The 17,290-nt window shown below is 40.4% G+C and overlaps 1 protein-coding gene, 1 long non-coding RNA gene and 1 pseudogene across 5 annotated transcripts in view; 2 read left to right on the top strand and 1 right to left on the bottom strand.

Moving 5' to 3' along the window:
- Positions 1-17,290, bottom strand: part of LOC143027748 (uncharacterized) — a 157,739-nt gene that overhangs the window by 116,852 nt on the left and 23,597 nt on the right. The window lies entirely within an intron of this gene.
- Positions 345-4,091, top strand: LOC143027510 (uncharacterized; annotated as a pseudogene).
- Positions 4,098-17,290, top strand: part of LOC143027746 (uncharacterized) — a 538,392-nt gene continuing 525,199 nt past the window's right edge. The window contains exons 1-2 of one of the 2 annotated variants that reach the window (XM_076189255.1): positions 4,098-5,263; positions 5,686-5,767. In XM_076189255.1, the coding sequence (XP_076045370.1) occupies positions 4,176-5,225 (1,050 nt within the window). In that variant the 5' untranslated portion in view covers positions 4,098-4,175 and the 3' untranslated portion in view covers positions 5,226-5,263; positions 5,686-5,767. Of the gene's footprint in view, positions 5,264-5,685; positions 5,768-17,290 lie in introns of those variants that run through there. The other variant, XM_076189254.1, reaches the window with a different exon arrangement.

Here is a 17,290-nt window from a genome sequence, read left to right as displayed (position 1 = left end):
AAGTTTCATGGCGGTCCTGCGTTTCCAAATATTTTTTTTTTAATTTTTAAATGGCCGGGAGGCGTGGTTTGTTTATATCATGGCCTTTAAACGCTCTACTACTACTACTTATGCTTTCCCTCAGTTTTATAGTTTTTTTTTCCGTTTTTCTTGCGTTTTTTTTTGTAGAAGAGTCACTTCATATAAAAGAGCTAGTTGGCAACTCTAGAATTGGTACAAGAATGCATCCCATGCTATATTTAGCCGGTCAGTGGTGAGTGACCTGACGTCAGTGATAAGACATTTTTTTTTCTACGTGGTATTTACACCCCGTGATTGGGCACTTACTTATTACTTTTTAAATTAAAGTAAAGCCATTACAGACAATGCCTAGGCCAAAGAAGAACGTGGTTTTACGTCGCAAATGTGCGAAAATGGCTACAGAAGCATCAATTTCTGCAGCTAAGCGAAGGCGTGATGCTACATCACCCCAACCTGTTGCTTCAAGTTCGCGTGAACCAACGAGTGCACAGAAAAGAAAATCTCTTATAACTAAGCATAAAGAACAACCAGAGGCTAGTGAAATAAAAATACGTTGCATAATTTATGAAGAGACACTGAACGAAATTGTGGAAAGCATGTTATGTCCTTCGTGTTGTCAGAACAATGCTACTGCTAAATTTACGCACCACCAAATAGACACGTACATCCAAGTGAGGTGTTCATGTGGTCACGTTGTAATTGATACCAAGAAAGATGTACAAGTGAAAAAAAGTGTTATCCCATGACAACATTACTAGTATACTGCATGATGCTAGTCGGTGTTGGATACATTGGTGCAAACAAACTTATTTCATTTTTTAGCTTGAAACATTTTACTAGACATACATACATTCGTTATGCCAGGTATATCACAGAAACTGCCACAGATTTAGCAAAAAGTGTTATGGAAAAGAGTAGACGTGCTGTATGTGATCATTATGCAAGCAAACAGGATGTTGAAAAGTTTGAAGGCAAGTTTCAAATAGATAAACACCATATGAGGACGGAGCCTTTATTTGTACGACGTTTCGCTTATTACAGCTTTTTCAAGTACAAGTTGAGATACAAATGCTTGAGATTAAATAAGGGGAAAGGAGGGAACGGGGAGAGAAAAAGGGGGGGGAAGGAAGAGGAGGAGGAGGAGGAGGAGGAGGAGGAGGAGGAGGAGGAGGGTGGGGGGAGGGCACTGGGAAAGGATGAGAATGCCGGCCCAAACGTCCGTGAGCGAAATGTCCACAAAGGGTGATTTAAGTATTTAATATTTTGCTGGCCATGGGTATTAGGGGAATAATGTGAGGAGATATGTTAAACATGCCCCTGTTTTGTTCAATAGTGTTCGTTCCTTGAATGATTGCTGCTTCTAAACACTTCCTGCGGATTTTGTCTGGTTCCCGCATCAGCAGCTCTGCATTCTTCCAGTCCATAAGATGGTTTTCCTTGTTTCTATGTGTCACACATGCATTGGTGGTGACATCATGCCTGACGTCGTAACGGTGTTCACGTATTCGTGTATTCAGGTCACGTGACGTTTCTCCGATGTAAACTTTATCACATCCTGAACACGGAATACGATAAACACCGGCTTTGGTGCTCGGTGTCTGGTTGTTGTGTGTTTCCGTCTTCGTGATGTCTTTTATTGTTCTGCTTGTCTGACACACTATTTCCAAGTTGGTGGTTCTTAAAAGACGTGTCAGGTTGGTGGCAACGTCGCCGGTTGGCAACACGAGACGTCTAGTTGTGCTGTCCTGCTGCCTACGGCTTTCCCGAATCTTAGCGGCCTGCTGTTTGCAATTATCTAAAAGAAACTCTGGAAATTTTAGTGTTAAAAAGGTCTCTTTAATAAACCTGCACTCTTCTTCTAAGTATTTTGCACTACATATCCTAAATGCCCTAAGGAAAAAACCTATTACTACTCCTCTCTTGGTCCTTATATCATGGTGGGAGTAGAAATGAATTAAATCATTTTTGTTGGTAGGCTTTCTATACACTTTGAATTCAAATTGGTTACCGTACTTAAAGATGTGTGTGTCCAGGAAAGGAAGAGAATCGTGGATTTCTTCCTCTAGGGAAAACTGAATGGTGGGCTCCACTTCGTTTAAGGCCGTCTGCAAGCGCTGAAGATTGAAACGCCTGGGTGTGACGAGTAAGATATCGTCCACATATCGCAGCCAGGTCACATGCTCGGGAACGATGTTGGCAAAGGGTCCTGTTTCTAGAAATTCCATGAATAAATTAGCCAGGACTGCACTTAATGGAGAGCCCATGGCCATGCCAAATTTCTGGTGGAAGAAACTGTCCTGGAATTTAAAATAATTAAATTCAACACAAAGTTTGATCAAATCGACAAAATGGTTGGGGGGCAGGGGGAAGTCGATTTTCTCCTTCTCGATTCTATCACTAAGGAGCTGTATTACCTTATCCGAGGGGACACATGTGAAGAGACTTTCTGTCCAACGTTGGCCAGACATCTGTCCCCCCTCCTGGGAACCATCAGTGGAGCTCATCTCAGACACTCAGGGGACCTACTAGACAGAATCCGAGATATCTCCGCCAGAAACAAGAAGTTGGCCAGCCTGGACGTGAAAAGTCTCTTCACATGTGTCCCCTCGGATAAGGTAATACAGCTCCTTAGTGATAGAATCGAGAAGGAGAAAATCGACTTCCCCCTGCCCCCCAACCATTTTGTCGATTTGATCAAACTTTGTGTTGAATTTAATTATTTTAAATTCCAGGACAGTTTCTTCCACCAGAAATTTGGCATGGCCATGGGCTCTCCATTAAGTGCAGTCCTGGCTAATTTATTCATGGAATTTCTAGAAACAGGACCTTTGCCAACATCGTTCCCGAGCATGTGACCTGGCTGCGATATGTGGACGATATCTTACTCGTCACACCCAGGCGTTTCAATCTTCAGCGCTTGCAGACGGCCTTAAACGAAGTGGAGCCCACCATTCAGTTTTCCCTAGAGGAAGAAATCCACGATTCTCTTCCTTTCCTGGACACACACATCTTTAAGTACGGTAACCAATTTGAATTCAAAGTGTATAGAAAGCCTACCAACAAAAATGATTTAATTCATTTCTACTCCCACCATGATATAAGGACCAAGAGAGGAGTAGTAATAGGTTTTTTCCTTAGGGCATTTAGGATATGTAGTGCAAAATACTTAGAAGAAGAGTGCAGGTTTATTAAAGAGACCTTTTTAACACTAAAATTTCCAGAGTTTCTTTTAGATAATTGCAAACAGCAGGCCGCTAAGATTCGGGAAAGCCGTAGGCAGCAGGACAGCACAACTAGACGTCTCGTGTTGCCAACCGGCGACGTTGCCACCAACCTGACACGTCTTTTAAGAACCACCAACTTGGAAATAGTGTGTCAGACAAGCAGAACAATAAAAGACATCACGAAGACGGAAACACACAACAACCAGACACCGAGCACCAAAGCCGGTGTTTATCGTATTCCGTGTTCAGGATGTGATAAAGTTTACATCGGAGAAACGTCACGTGACCTGAATACACGAATACGTGAACACCGTTACGACGTCAGGCATGATGTCACCACCAATGCATGTGTGACACATAGAAACAAGGAAAACCATCTTATGGACTGGAAGAATGCAGAGCTGCTGATGCGGGAACCAGACAAAATCCGCAGGAAGTGTTTAGAAGCAGCAATCATTCAAGGAACGAACACTATTGAACAAAACAGGGGCATGTTTAACATATCTCCTCACATTATTCCCCTAATACCCATGGCCAGCAAAATATTAAATACTTAAATCACCCTTTGTGGACATTTCGCTCACGGACGTTTGGGCCGGCATTCTCATCCTTTCCCAGTGCCCTCCCCCCACCCTCCTCCTCCTCCTCCTCCTCCTCCTCCTCCTCCTCTTCCTTCCCCCCCCTTTTTCTCTCCCCGTTCCCTCCTTTCCCCTTATTTAATCTCAAGCATTTGTATCTCAACTTGTACTTGAAAAAGCTGTAATAAGCGAAACGTCGTACAAATAAAGGCTCCGTCCTCATATGGTGTTTATCTAGTCAATCTTGTCGGCAGACTGCCACTTTTAAGCAAGTTTCAAATAAGCACAACTTTTGATGGCACTTGGCATAAACGTGGTCACAAATCAAACTTCGGAATAGGTGCAGTGATTGATGTTGAAACAACTTATTTTAGATTACGATGTTCGCTCAAAAATATGTTTCAAGTGTAACACTAAGGCAAAGCAAACGGAGAGAGGCGAAATTACTGCTACCGAGTATGCGATTTGGTTTGGTGAACATGACTGCGACAAAAATTATGAAGGCCCCTCAGGGGGAATGGAGGCAGCAGCAGCTGTGTCATTGTGGGGTAGATCTTGTCAGTATGATATTATCTATAAAACGTTCGTGTCTGATGGTGACAGTTCTGCATTCCGTTCTGTGTGCGGGATGAATCAAGGTGCAGGACCATATGGGGAACAGTGCCCTGTCGTGAAGGCCGAGTGCATCAACCATGTTGCAAAAAGACTTGGCACAGGCCTTCGTGCTTTGAAAAAAACAAAAAGTGATGCAGAAAAGCCAGCAACATGGGGAGGAAGACATAAGCTGACTGACGTAGTTATAGATCACTTGCAATTTTATTTTCAAGTGAGCCTGAACAGAAAGGTGGGCACATCTGCTAGTGAAATGCGTGATGAAATCTTGTCAACTTTCTTTCACTGCACGTCAACAGACGACAATCCTCAACATGACAAATGTGCCAAAGGTGAAAGGTCATGGTGCTTCTACAATAGAAGCATTGCTCTAGGACAACAGCCTCATTCCCACACCAAAATGAGGATATATTTCCGGCTTGAAAAAGCTCAGATAAGGAAAATAAAAGGCATCTATGACAGACTGACAACAGATGAAATGATGAATCGATGTCTTCAGGGCATAACTCAAAATCGAAATGAGCACCTGCACTCAAGAGTATGGAGGATATGCCCAAAACATCGTAATGCATCAAAAATGTTGGTGGACTTTGCAACAGCAACTGCGGTATGCAACTACAATGTCGGCTACAGTGAAAGCAACTTGGCTGGCCTACTTGGCATTGAGTCCACACTTTCAATGGAAAAATATCTGCAGAACTTGGACAAGATGATGGACTCGCCATTGAAACGAAAAATGAGGAACAAGAACCTGCAAAGAGACTTGGAGTATGCCGCTGGAGGGTTCTGATTGTCACTGTGTTGTCAACAAATCCACTTTTCTCAAATGTAAGTTATTGTGCTTTATGTTGTTACTCCTCCGTCAGTTTTTATGCTATTTACTTAATTTTTTTTTCATTGTGTTCGTCATTAAATTTTCTATAACATAGAAGCAATTTTTTTATAATAATTGTGGTATGGAATTTTTATACATGCGTAAATGCCGAGTTTAAAAGCGCAGCGACACTTGTTGATTGTTTTTTATTATTTGTGTCATTAAAAATCATATAATTGGAAAAGTAAAGCTTCTGTTTTGTTTAGCAATAATTACTTTCATCAAAAATAATTTTAAAAACTAATTATCTTAATTAGCTTGAAATCCTTAGTCGATCAAAGTTCGCCTAAAATTTGAATAGTTTTTTTACATTTTTATTTTTTTTCTCTTTTTCTTTTCCATTTACCATCTTCAAACTTTCTACACGCGTAAGTAGGTATCTTAGCTTTATGTCAGTAAATTTTCATTAAAATTTATAGAGTACTTTATGATTAGCCCCAAAAATCAACCCAGGCCCCGGGGGGGTAACAGCATTTTTGGGTCGAAAAATCGACCGATATGAAAAATTTAGGTAAATGAGTTATAAAATAACCCTAAGTCCTGGCAATCATTCCCTGGAGTTATTTTGAAATACGAGCATATTTACGACCTGTACGAGCTGGTATTTAATTAAAGGTCCAGCTGACACACGTGGTTGACGTGGCAGTGTTTTCATGTTTTCAGTGAATTTTTCGCAATTTTTTGCGTGATTTGTTACATACTATTTGGCAACTCCAAGCTGGCAACACTCTGAGTGGGTGGCCAGTGGCTGGTGAGATGCCAGATACTGCTTTTCAAACAGAGAAGGCTGGAGTCCAGAAAACATTGATTATGATTGATTATGGGTCGTGTGAATAAAAAGATTGGTTACAAAAGAGGACGGGGGAGTCATATGAGACGTACAAAGAAAAGAAAAGAGAAGTAAAGCAAAAGGTAAAGGAGGCAAAGAGGAGAGCAGATGTGAAATGGGGTAGGAGTATGACAGAAAATTTTGAAAGTAATAAAAAGATGTTTTGGAAAGAAATTAAGAGAGGAAGAGGAGGAGAATCAAGTAGGGAAGAAAAGGTAAAAGGTACAGATGGAGAGATGATAATGGAAGAGATGGCAGTAAGGGGAAGATGGGCAGAATATTTTAGGGAGTTGCTAAATGTGAAGGAGGATAGGGAAGGAAAGATAGCTGCAGTGGGAAATGCCAAGAAAATGAGAGTGATGAGTGAGGAGAATGGAGGAGAAATAGGGAAGGATGAGGTGAAGGCAATTGTAAAGATGATGAAAGCAGGTAAGGCACCTGGTCTGGATGGATGCCATGCAGAATGTCTGAAAAAGGGAGGTTCAGTGATGGTGGACTGGTTGGTGAGGTTATTTAATGTTTGCTGGAGAGAGGGTAGAGTACCGGAGGACTGGAGAAGTGCCTGTATAGTTCCTCTTTACAAGGGAAAAGGGGACAAGTGTGAATGTAGTAGTTTCAGAGGGATTAGCCTGTTAAGTGTAGTAGGGAAGGCTTATGGGAGGATCTTAATTGAGAGGATTAGGAGAGGAACAGAAGGAGTAATTGGTGAGGAACAGTGTGGTTTTAGGACAGGTAGAGGTTGTGTAGATCAGATCTTTGTGGTAAGACAGATATGTGAGAAAGCTATAGGAAAGGGGAAGGATGTTTTTTGGGCTTTTATGGATCTGGAAAAGGCTTATGATAGGGTAGACAGAAAGGCACTGTGGGAGGTTATGCAGATTTATGGGATAGGAGGAAAGCTTTTGGGAGCTGTCAAGAGTTTTTATGAGAGTAGTAGAGCTTGTGTTAGGATTAGAAATGGAGAGTGAGTGGTTTGAAGTAAAGGTGGGACTTCGTCAAGGATGCGTTATGTCACCCTGGCTGTTCAACTTATACATGGATGGGGTGGTGCGAGAGGTGAATGCTAGGGTAGTGGGTCAGGGATTGGAGATGGTTAAAGAAAATGGAGAAAAGTGGGAGGTGAGCCAGCTGTTGTTTGCGGACGACACTGCACTTGTGGCAGGGTCAGAGGAGGGATTGAGGAAGCTGGTGGCAGAGTTTGGGAGAGTATGTGATAGAAGAAAGCTAAAGATAAATGTAGGTAAAAGTAAGGTGATGAGATGTACAAGGGGTGAAAGTGGCAGTAGACTGGAAGTGAACATTAAGGGAGAGCGACTGGAGGAAGTGGATAGTTTTAGATACTTGGGTGCAAGTGTAGCAGGAAAAGGTGGAGTGAAGGTGGAGGTAGAATGTAGATTGAGAGAAGCGAGTAAATGCTTTGGTGGATTAAAGAGTGTAATGAGGAATAGACATTTGGGAATGGATGCGAAGAGGAGACTGTATGAAGGAGTGATTGTGCCAACAGCACTGTATGGGGCAGAAACGTGGAACATAAGAGAAGAAGAGAGAAGGAGTTTGAATGTGTTTGAGATGAGGTGTCTGAGAAGTATGATGGGGGTTACTAGGCTGGATAGAGTGAGAAATGAGGAGGTGAGGAGGAGAACAGGGGTGAAAAAGGATTTGGGAGATAGGGTTGATGAAAGAATATTAGGATGGTTTGGACACATGGAAAGAATGAGTGAAGAAAGACTAGTAAAAGAGGTATGGAAGGCAGATGTGGAGGGAGTGAACATGAGGGGACGTCCTAGGATGAGGTGGATGGATGGGGTGAAGGGGGCTTTGGGGAAGAGGGGAATGTCTGTTGAGGAAGGGAGAGGACGGAAGACAGAGGTGAGTGGAGAATGGTTGTATATGGATGATGTGATTGCATGAGGAGGAATGGGCGGGGGGGTGGGGTAGTATGCGTGAGTAAATTTTGACGCAGCCAGAAGGGATTTCTCCCCGTCCTCTCCTTATATGCAAGGGGGGACGGAGAGGGGGGGTCGCCGATTAAATGAAGCGGCGTTGCTGTGGATGTGCTGTGTCTTGCGACACTGCTTCTGACCCAGGGCGGTGGGCAGGGTGCAGGGATGACCCGTCATCCAGGAGGTGCTCAGATGAGAGGGAGGGTGGGAGGGGTGTGGAGTGTATTTAGGGATGAAATGGGTGGGAGTGTTTTTATGCCTTTCCCTTTTTGGCTACCTCCCTTGGAAGGGGGAAAAAGCCTTGGTATATGTATGTATGTATGTGAATAAAAAGGTGATAAGGAGAAAGAACATCAGAAAAAGACAGTCAGAACTACTTGCACCAAGGATACAGGCCACAAAGAGGAAGAGAGATGAGCAACAAATGCTACCTGACACCACCACCAACACCCCCACTACCTCTCCTAGCATTTCATCTCAGGAATCTGTCTCTAGTGCCACCAAAAGAAAAAGATTATTTGATAATCAATAATCCATAATCAATGCTATCAGTTCAGTAGTACATTCAGAATGAGAGAAAAGATAAACCAGTTTCAGATATTGTTTAGCAACACTGGTATAGTATGCCCAAAATTTGACGCGCGTTTTCTCAAAACTTAACTTTTATACATTGAAATGGATACAACTCCATTTCTTCTGGTCAGATTTCATTGCACTTGGTCTCATTTTAAAGAAGATACTTTGGAGAATAAAATGATCCATGGATATTTTGCTGTGGTACCCAGATTTTTTTTTGGCATGATTTTTTTCAAGCCGAATGTAAACAAAAATGATAAAGTTATAAATATTCACGAATACATTAAAACAACTTGGAAAGAGTTAACTGTCGATCAATTTCTTGATTTATGTCTGTAAAATCACCATAAAAGAATTGAGCAATATCCTTCAAGAAACAGCTGTAAAATAGCGCTTCAAAAATTTATGAAATTTGTTATTTTTTTCATTTTTAAATTAAGGGGGTACGCGACACCTGGGGGGGTGAATTTGGTCAAGATATGGCATTTTTCAAAACTGTGTTCAAAATGTTCGTATACCATTAAGAAATAAATCCCGACAAATAATTTTCCAGCTGCGCGCAATTTAAAGGTCTTGGGTGAGGTTTAAAGGGACAGAGTTAAAGGCGCAACCCACACTAGAAGGAGGCGTGCCACTTAGGACCTTCAGGCGCAGCAAATAACGTTGAAATTTGATTGAATTTACGCTCGCCCAGTGCTTCAACGGCCAGTATGATGGTGGAGGGGAAGGGCGGAAGGTGGAGGGAGAAGTTTTGCCAACTTTGAGCGAAGCTAAGCGTCAGTTACCGGCTAGCTCTGAAAGGAAAAATGCGCATGTCTCATGAGCTCTCATTGCAATCTATTACTTTAGCTAGTACATATTACTCTTTAGTACAGTCATCATGGGTAGCAAAAAGAACAAAAGAACATCCACAATGTCAAAAAACAGCAGTCAAAGACAGCTAGCCAAGACCTCACCACCTCTCACTCCACCACTGCCCTCACCTGCACCTCTGTGACGGTGACAGAGGTAAAGGACAACATTAGACTAAACAATTCAAAGAGGAAGATTAAATCAAAAGAAGAAAGCAAGGGGAAAAAGATCAAGGCTATACAGGAAGAAGAGAGAAGAAGGGACATCATATGATGCTGGAAGGGGTGCCCTACCAACATAGATTGGTGAGGGGAATCTGATGAGGAAAGAGAAGGCGCCCACTGCTGGAAAATAAACCCCTTTACAATGATTTAGATACCCTGAAGACCCCCAGCAGTGAGGTTTCATATGAAGAAACCGCCAAAGGTGCAAAAAAGCAAATTATATGATGGTGTCGTCTGTGCGTCGTCACTACTGTGATATACTTATACTTTAGTTTTTCAGTATTTAAAGTACTTATAATTAAAATATGTTGATGATTTTTACTGTACTTACTCATTATATAATAAGAACTAAGCCATGAAAAAATCAGTCAAATTGGTGAAACTATAAGCAAGGTACAGATATATTTATATTTCAAGTTGCCATATCTCCGTTTGATATTTTTTCACTTATTTTTTTAATCATAAAAAATATAAAATACATCAGATTTAGATGAAACTTACAGGGAATATTACTTTTAGTAACTGCTAGGGCCGATCGTTCGAATATTTTGAATAGGATGAAAGAGTTCCGAGTAATAATGGAAACAAGACAAAAAAAAAAATTATTTTTCACGATTTTTGCCGGACATTAAAATTGAAATGCATGTATGCAAAAGTATAAAGGAAATTGTTCAATTACTCAATGACCGGCCCTAGGTGTGCCTACTGACTAATCATAGCCAAAATATAAAACAAATTGGTCCACGTATTATGGTGCTGTGCACTTTTAAATGTCGCTACTGGTATACGTACATGTGTACATGTGTACATACATCATTCTGTTTCACCTAAAATGTTGGCAACATGGATACCTATTTACCTGAGAAGTTTCAGCTCTTTACTCTAAATAGTTTAGAAAATGACCTCCAGGTGTCGCGTACCCCCTTAATACAAAAAATAATTAACTGATTTGCATGAAATTTACTGTGTATGATGTCTGTTATGATCTTAATCATCTGTAAAAATTTCAAGAAGTAATTCCAAAATTGCATGATTTCACTAAAACGCTGTTACCCCCCCTTAACCTTTTATTCTCTACTTGATTTGCCTCCTCTTCCTCTCTTAATTTCTTTCCAAAACATCTTTTTATTACTTTCAATTTTTTTTGTCATACTCTTACCCCATTTCACATCTGCTCTCCTCTTTGCCTCCTTTACCTTTTGCTTTACTTCTCTTTTCTCTTCTTTGCACCTCTCATATGACTCCCTCGTCCTATTTTGTAACCAACCTGTGAAAGCTCACTTCTTCTCTTCTACAACCTTCTTTGTTTCCTCATCCCACCATTCACCACCCTTTCTTCTATTTCCTCCTGTCCTTCTTGTTCCACACACCATCCTTGCTTTGTGACTCCCTCCTTCAACCATCCCCATTCCTCCTCCACACCTAGCTCTACTCTTCACTTACTAGTATAGCCACCCCCTCCCACTCCTCCTTCAGCTTCTTCTTGTACTCCTTCTCCTTTTCCTTTAAAGAGTTCACTCTAAGCACCTCCCTAACTTTTGTCTCTTTCCTCTTCCTCCATCTATCCTCCACTCTCAACTTCCTCCATCTATCCTCCACTCTCATCTCTCCACTACGATTCTTTATTGGAACTCCACATTTCACAACCACTCCATCAATTGGATTATTTCATACCCTAGCATTAAGGTCTCCCAGTACTATTACATTGACATTTCTCCCTAAATCCTCTATGCACTCATTTAAATCTATCCAAAAAGCCTCCCTTTCTTCTATGCTCTTTTCACTGCCAGGCCCATATGCACTTACAAAGACCCGCATCTCCTTTCCCAGTTTCACCTTCATCCACACTATCCTTGAGGAAACCTCCTTCCACTCCACTACACATTTACCTATCTCTTCACTTACTAGTATAGCCACCCCTTCCCTCCCTTGCCCTCTCTTCACTCCTGATGGTTAACCTCCCACTTACACTCGCCCTTCCCTTTCAGCTTAGATTCACTCAAGGCCAACACATCCATCTTTCTTCTCACAAACATTCTACCTATCTCTTCCCTTTTACTCTCATCTATACCACATCTATGCACATTAAAAGACCCAAACCTTAGGGTGCTGGTCGGAAAACTCCCAGACCCTCTTATGCCTTTACTTTTTCTTTTAGGAATGTTCCCTGTGGGGCTACAAGGAGAAGGATGCCTAGTCCCAATCCTCGTCCCTTTCTTCTCGCCTCTTACGATCCAAGTGGAATTACTTGGTGGCAGTACTCTTTTCCCCCACTACAGGGATGCTGAACATCACTGGGAAAAGATAAATTCTCAGAATCCAAGAATTTTTCTTTTCCCTGTGATATTCAGCATATCAGTGTAGTCATGTGTGTTTTGTGATACATGTGCATACATACATATATATATATATATATATACACACAGACGATCCTCAACTTACGTTTTAGTTACGTTCCGAACGGTCGAACATAAGTTGAAAATGAACGCAAGTTGTTACTGTACTATACATCCCTAAATTCTATTACCGTATCTTATAAAACACCCCTAAATCATTAATTATACACATAACATTGTAAAATAATAACATTCAATTTCAAATAAATTAAATTCAAGCAACATAAATTGAGATGATGATGGAGGAGGAGGAGGATGATGAGGCAAGGCATGTTCAGTTTGTCGTTTGTAAAATGTAAACAATGGATGCAGCGTCATGCGCAAGTATCGTTTGAACTACGGATAGCGCGCTAAACTAAAAAATTCACTCCAAATTTTTTTTTTTACAATTTTTTTTAGTCAGTTCAAACGTAAAATCGAAAAAATGTAAAACAAATGAACGTAAGTAGAGGAGCGTCTGTATATATGTATATATATATATATATATACAGGTAAACGTCGACTTACGATGGTATTAGGTTTCGATAGAGCCATCGTAAGACGATTTCATCGTAAGTCGATCCCCAATTTGTGTATCACTCTGTTCCGTGGTCACTGTACCTAGCTTACCTGTATATTAACCACCAGAGATACTGAATATAGCCTATTAAACATGTACAGTAGTTTATTTAATTATTTTTATCCTTTTTACCATATTCAAACACTATAATATGTATTTTCAGTACGGGACTTAAATCTCGCGGGCAGCAGCCAATGCCAGCCGTACGACGTGACGTAATAATACTCGCATCATAAAATATAGTCACCGCTTATATCGATCGTTCTCTCTTTCACCCGCGAATTTTGAAAACCACAGAGAATGGAATTCAGGGCGCATTTGAGAGAATGTAAAAACACAGGGGCGACTACAATAAATATAATCAAGACGCCGATATGGCAGCGTCGCGAATCCACTTGCTCCTCATGACGCCTACGTGTGCGGCACCGTATGGAAGTGGTTAAATTATCATGTCGTCGTCGTCGTCGTCGTCGTCATCGTTAAGTCGAACAATCGTAAGTCGCGGCCATCGTAAGTCGACGTTTACCTGTATATACATAACTCCCATGCCCCAAATATGATGTATTCACTGCATGTTTATACAGCATTCTTTAACCCCTTGAGTACCGGATGTGTGTTTTGTGACACCTGCATGTCACAGCTGAGTGCACCCACCAGGAACCGAGCGTGCTTCCCATGACACGCACATGTCACAGTTATAAGCTGTGTGTATTGAGGGGTCTCAAGGCCTCGGTTTCTGGGTTATTTCTACCCACGTAGTGGCAAGTGTCTGTGTTTACAAGCATAAGGCTCCAGCCATTCGTGGGACAGTTTGAAACGTTTGTTTACATAAGGTTGACGGGTCGGTAATGAAGGGGTTAATGGTTGGAGTCTAATCTTCACTCAGATGAATGAATGAATGAATTGATGAAAGAATTATTAAATGAACTGATAAGTAAATAAATGAATTAATGAATTAATAATTTAATTCATTAATGAATAATATACATATATATATATATATATTATATATATATATATTAAATATATATATATATTAACAATTAATGAATGAATAAAAAATAAATATATACATAAATAAATAAATAAATTATAATAGCATGGTGCTCACTACTATCTCTCCGTTCTGCTATGTTCCTACCTCACCTGCACAACATCCCCAAACCCACCTCTTCAGTGCATTGTCCACAAAGGATAGAAACTTACTAAAGACAGCACTAACCTTGTATGAAATTGTCAGTTACCAACAAAAAACCTGATAAAATTGTAACAAGCAAAACGTCATACTAATAAATGTTCCCTCCTAACATGATGTTTACTTTGAGACACTAATATCCCTCTGAGCTCAAAGTATCAAAATCAAAGTTAAAGGGTCATGCCAATACATGCACTGTGTTGTCAATTCCTTTATGACACTTGGTCCTAAATACTGTATTTACCTAGTTGTATTTTGCGGGAAGGGGAGCTATGCTCGTGATGTCCCGCCTTTGTATCTTGCAGTGTCTAGTTTGTTTTTAAACTCATGAATGGTTTTTGCGCATACTATTTCATTGTCCAGTTTGTTCCAAGTGTCCAAAACTCTATGAGGAAAACTGTTTTTCTTCAGTTCTGTATTTACCTAGTTGTATTTTGCGGGAAGGGGAGCTATGCTCGTGATGTCCCGCCTTTGTATCTTGCAGTGTCTAGTTTGTTTTTAAACTCATGAATGGTTTTTGCGCATACTATTCCATTGTCCAGTTTGTTCCAAGTGTCCAAAACTCTATGAGGAAAACTGTTTTTCTTCAGTTCTCTTCTATAGCTATGTTTTTTTATTTTCTTTCCATGTCCTCTTGTGTTTCTTTTGTCCCAGTTAAGTAAGTTCTCACTATCAAGTACCTCTGTGCCTTTCATGATTCTGTAGATGGTCAATAGGTCACCTCTCTCTCTTCTTTGCTCCAGTGTCGGTAACTCCAGTTTAGCCAATCTCTCTTCGTATGATAGGTTTGCAAGTGCAGGTGCCATTTTTGCAGCTGCTCTTTGGATTCTTTCTATTTTCTTTATATTCTTTTTGGTACTGGGGGACCACAATGTCGCTGCATACTCTAATCTAGGCCTTATCAATGTAACCAATATTTTTTTCATCATGTCTTCGTCCAAGTATGTAAACGCCACTTTTATTGATCTTAGCAAGTTGTAAGTCTCCCCGACAATTTTGTTAATCTGTATATCATAGGACAAGTCGTTCGTGATAATTACTCCCAAATCTTTTTCGGATCCTACTTTCTTTACTTCTTTGTTTCCAATTGTATATTTTCCTGATATTCTGTTTTTGCTTTTTCCAAACTCCATTATGCTACACTTCTTAGTATTAAAGTCCACTTCCCATTTCTGACTCCAGTTCCATACCCTATTTAGGTCTGCTTGCAGTGCTTCACAGTCCTCATCAGTTTCTATTTTCCTTAGCAGTTTGGCGTCATCGGCAAAGAAGCTCATGTAGCAGTTCACGTCCTCATCCATGTCATTCATATAGATAGCAAACATTATTGGTGCCAGCACAGATCCTTGCGGTACTCCACTGATCACCTCTTTCCAGTCTGAATATTTTTCTCTGAGCACTACTCTCATCTTTCTACCAGTCAGAAAGTCCTCTATCCATTTTAGTAGGTTTCCCTGTATTCCTCCTATGTGTTCCAGTTTTTTTAGTAGTTTTCTGTGTGGTACTTTGTCAAAGGCTTTTTGCAAGTCTAGGAATGCACAATCAGCCCATCCATTTCTTTCTTGCACTATGTCTATTAGTCTTGAGTAAAAGCATATTAAGTTTGTGGAGCATGATCTTCCTTGTCCGAATCCGAATTGTCTTGGGTTTAATATGTCATTGTCTTCCAGATGTTTTACCCATCTATTCTTGATTATTTTCTCACAAATTTTGGTTATGGTGCTTGTTAGTGATACTGGCCTATAGTTGGTGGGTTCTTCTTTGTTTCCTCCTTTGTGTATTGGTAAAATGTTAGCGTTTTTCCAGTCCTCGGGTATCTTTCCTTCTTTGAGTGAGCTGTTTATTAAGATGTGTATTTTGTCTGTTAGTTCTTCTTTGCACTCCTTTAGAATCCAATTTGCAATACCGTCCGGGCCATGTGATTTTCTGACATCCAGCCTTGATAAATGTTCTGATATTTCCTTTAGTGATGCTGTAAACTCATTCATGAGGGGAGATTTCTTGTTTTTGTCTATGTCACAATTTGGTATTTTCTCTCTGGTGAAAACAGATTTAAAGTGATTGTTCATGACTTCGGCCATCTCTAAATCTTCTGTGTATTCTATGTTTCCTTGGCATAGTTTCACCAATTCCTGTTTGTTTTTAAGTTTACCATTCACATACCGATAGAATAGTTTGGGTTGCTCTTTGCATTTGTCTATAATATCCTTCTCATGGTTCCTTTTCTCCTCTCTTCTCACATTAACATACTCATTTCTATAGTTAACATAAATTTGCCATTTGCTTTGTTTTTTGTCTTTTCTCCACTTTTTCCAAGCTTTGTCCCTTCTGTCTTTTGCCTCACTGCATCTTTTGTTGAACCAACATTTAATGTACTCTCTCTCTCGCTTTTGTCTTGGTACATGCCTGTTTACCCCTTCATTGTAGTTTTCCATCAATATATTCCATTTCTCTTCCACTGCTGTTTCTTCCCTGTAAAATATTTCCCAGTTTGCATTCCGGAAGAATGTCTTTAGTTTTGTAAAGTCTGTTTTGTTGTACCTCAGTCTTCCTTTCCTATGCTTTTCGTTCCTCTCTATGTCTATTTCTTCCTTTAGTATAGTTTCAATGAGTACATGGTCACTCTTTCCAATTGGTGTCTCATACTGGACTTTATGCACTATTTCAGGCTCTGTTGTAAATATTAGATCTAGTTTCGATGGCTCTTCATTATTTCTGTACCTTGTGTTTTCACGGACCCATTGGGTCATTGTGTACTCCATGGTCATATCTAGCAGTACATTGCCCCACGAGTCATCTCCTCCTTGCACTGTCATGCTGTCCCAACAAATTTCTTTGCAATTGAAGTCCCCCATAACTACCAGATTACCCTTACCCATTAGTATCTCATTGAGTGATTTTCTTGTGTCGTCTAGCATTTTTGTATGTTCGATTTCTTTCCAAGCGCTTGTTTTTGGAGGCACATAAGTCACCACAAACTTTCTACTTTTCATATTCTTGCCTTCGACTTTTATCATGATCAATTCAGCATTACCTTTGCCCTCTGCAATTTTTGTCACCTTTAGGTCTTTCTTGGCCAAGAACATGATTCCCCCTCCCTGTTTCTTGTCCCTGTTTTTTATCCAGTAGTTGTATAAACCTTGTCCGATAACAGTGGATGGTATTTCACCTCTTAGTTTAGTCTCTACAATTCCCATTATGTCTGGTTTTGCTTCTAACAGATAATCATTGAGTTCGTTCAGTCCCGAAATTAGTCCGTCAATGTTGGTATAGGCCACTTTTAATTTTCTTCCTTCTCCCTGGTTTCTTCTTCCCTTGTTTTGTTCGTTTTGAAGCGCCATTGTCTTAATCTCAAGTCTATTACTCTCCACTGGAATTCTTTGCATTCTGTCTCCGATCTTTTCAAG

The sequence above is a fragment of the Oratosquilla oratoria genome, chromosome 8, assembly GCF_046742065.1.
Source record: "Oratosquilla oratoria isolate Oo_2021 chromosome 8, ASM4674206v1, whole genome shotgun sequence".
NCBI classification, from domain to species: Eukaryota; Metazoa; Arthropoda; class Malacostraca; order Stomatopoda; family Squillidae; genus Oratosquilla; species Oratosquilla oratoria.
Note: the sequence above shows the minus strand (reverse complement) of the source record. Positions and strands in the feature narration are given on the sequence as shown.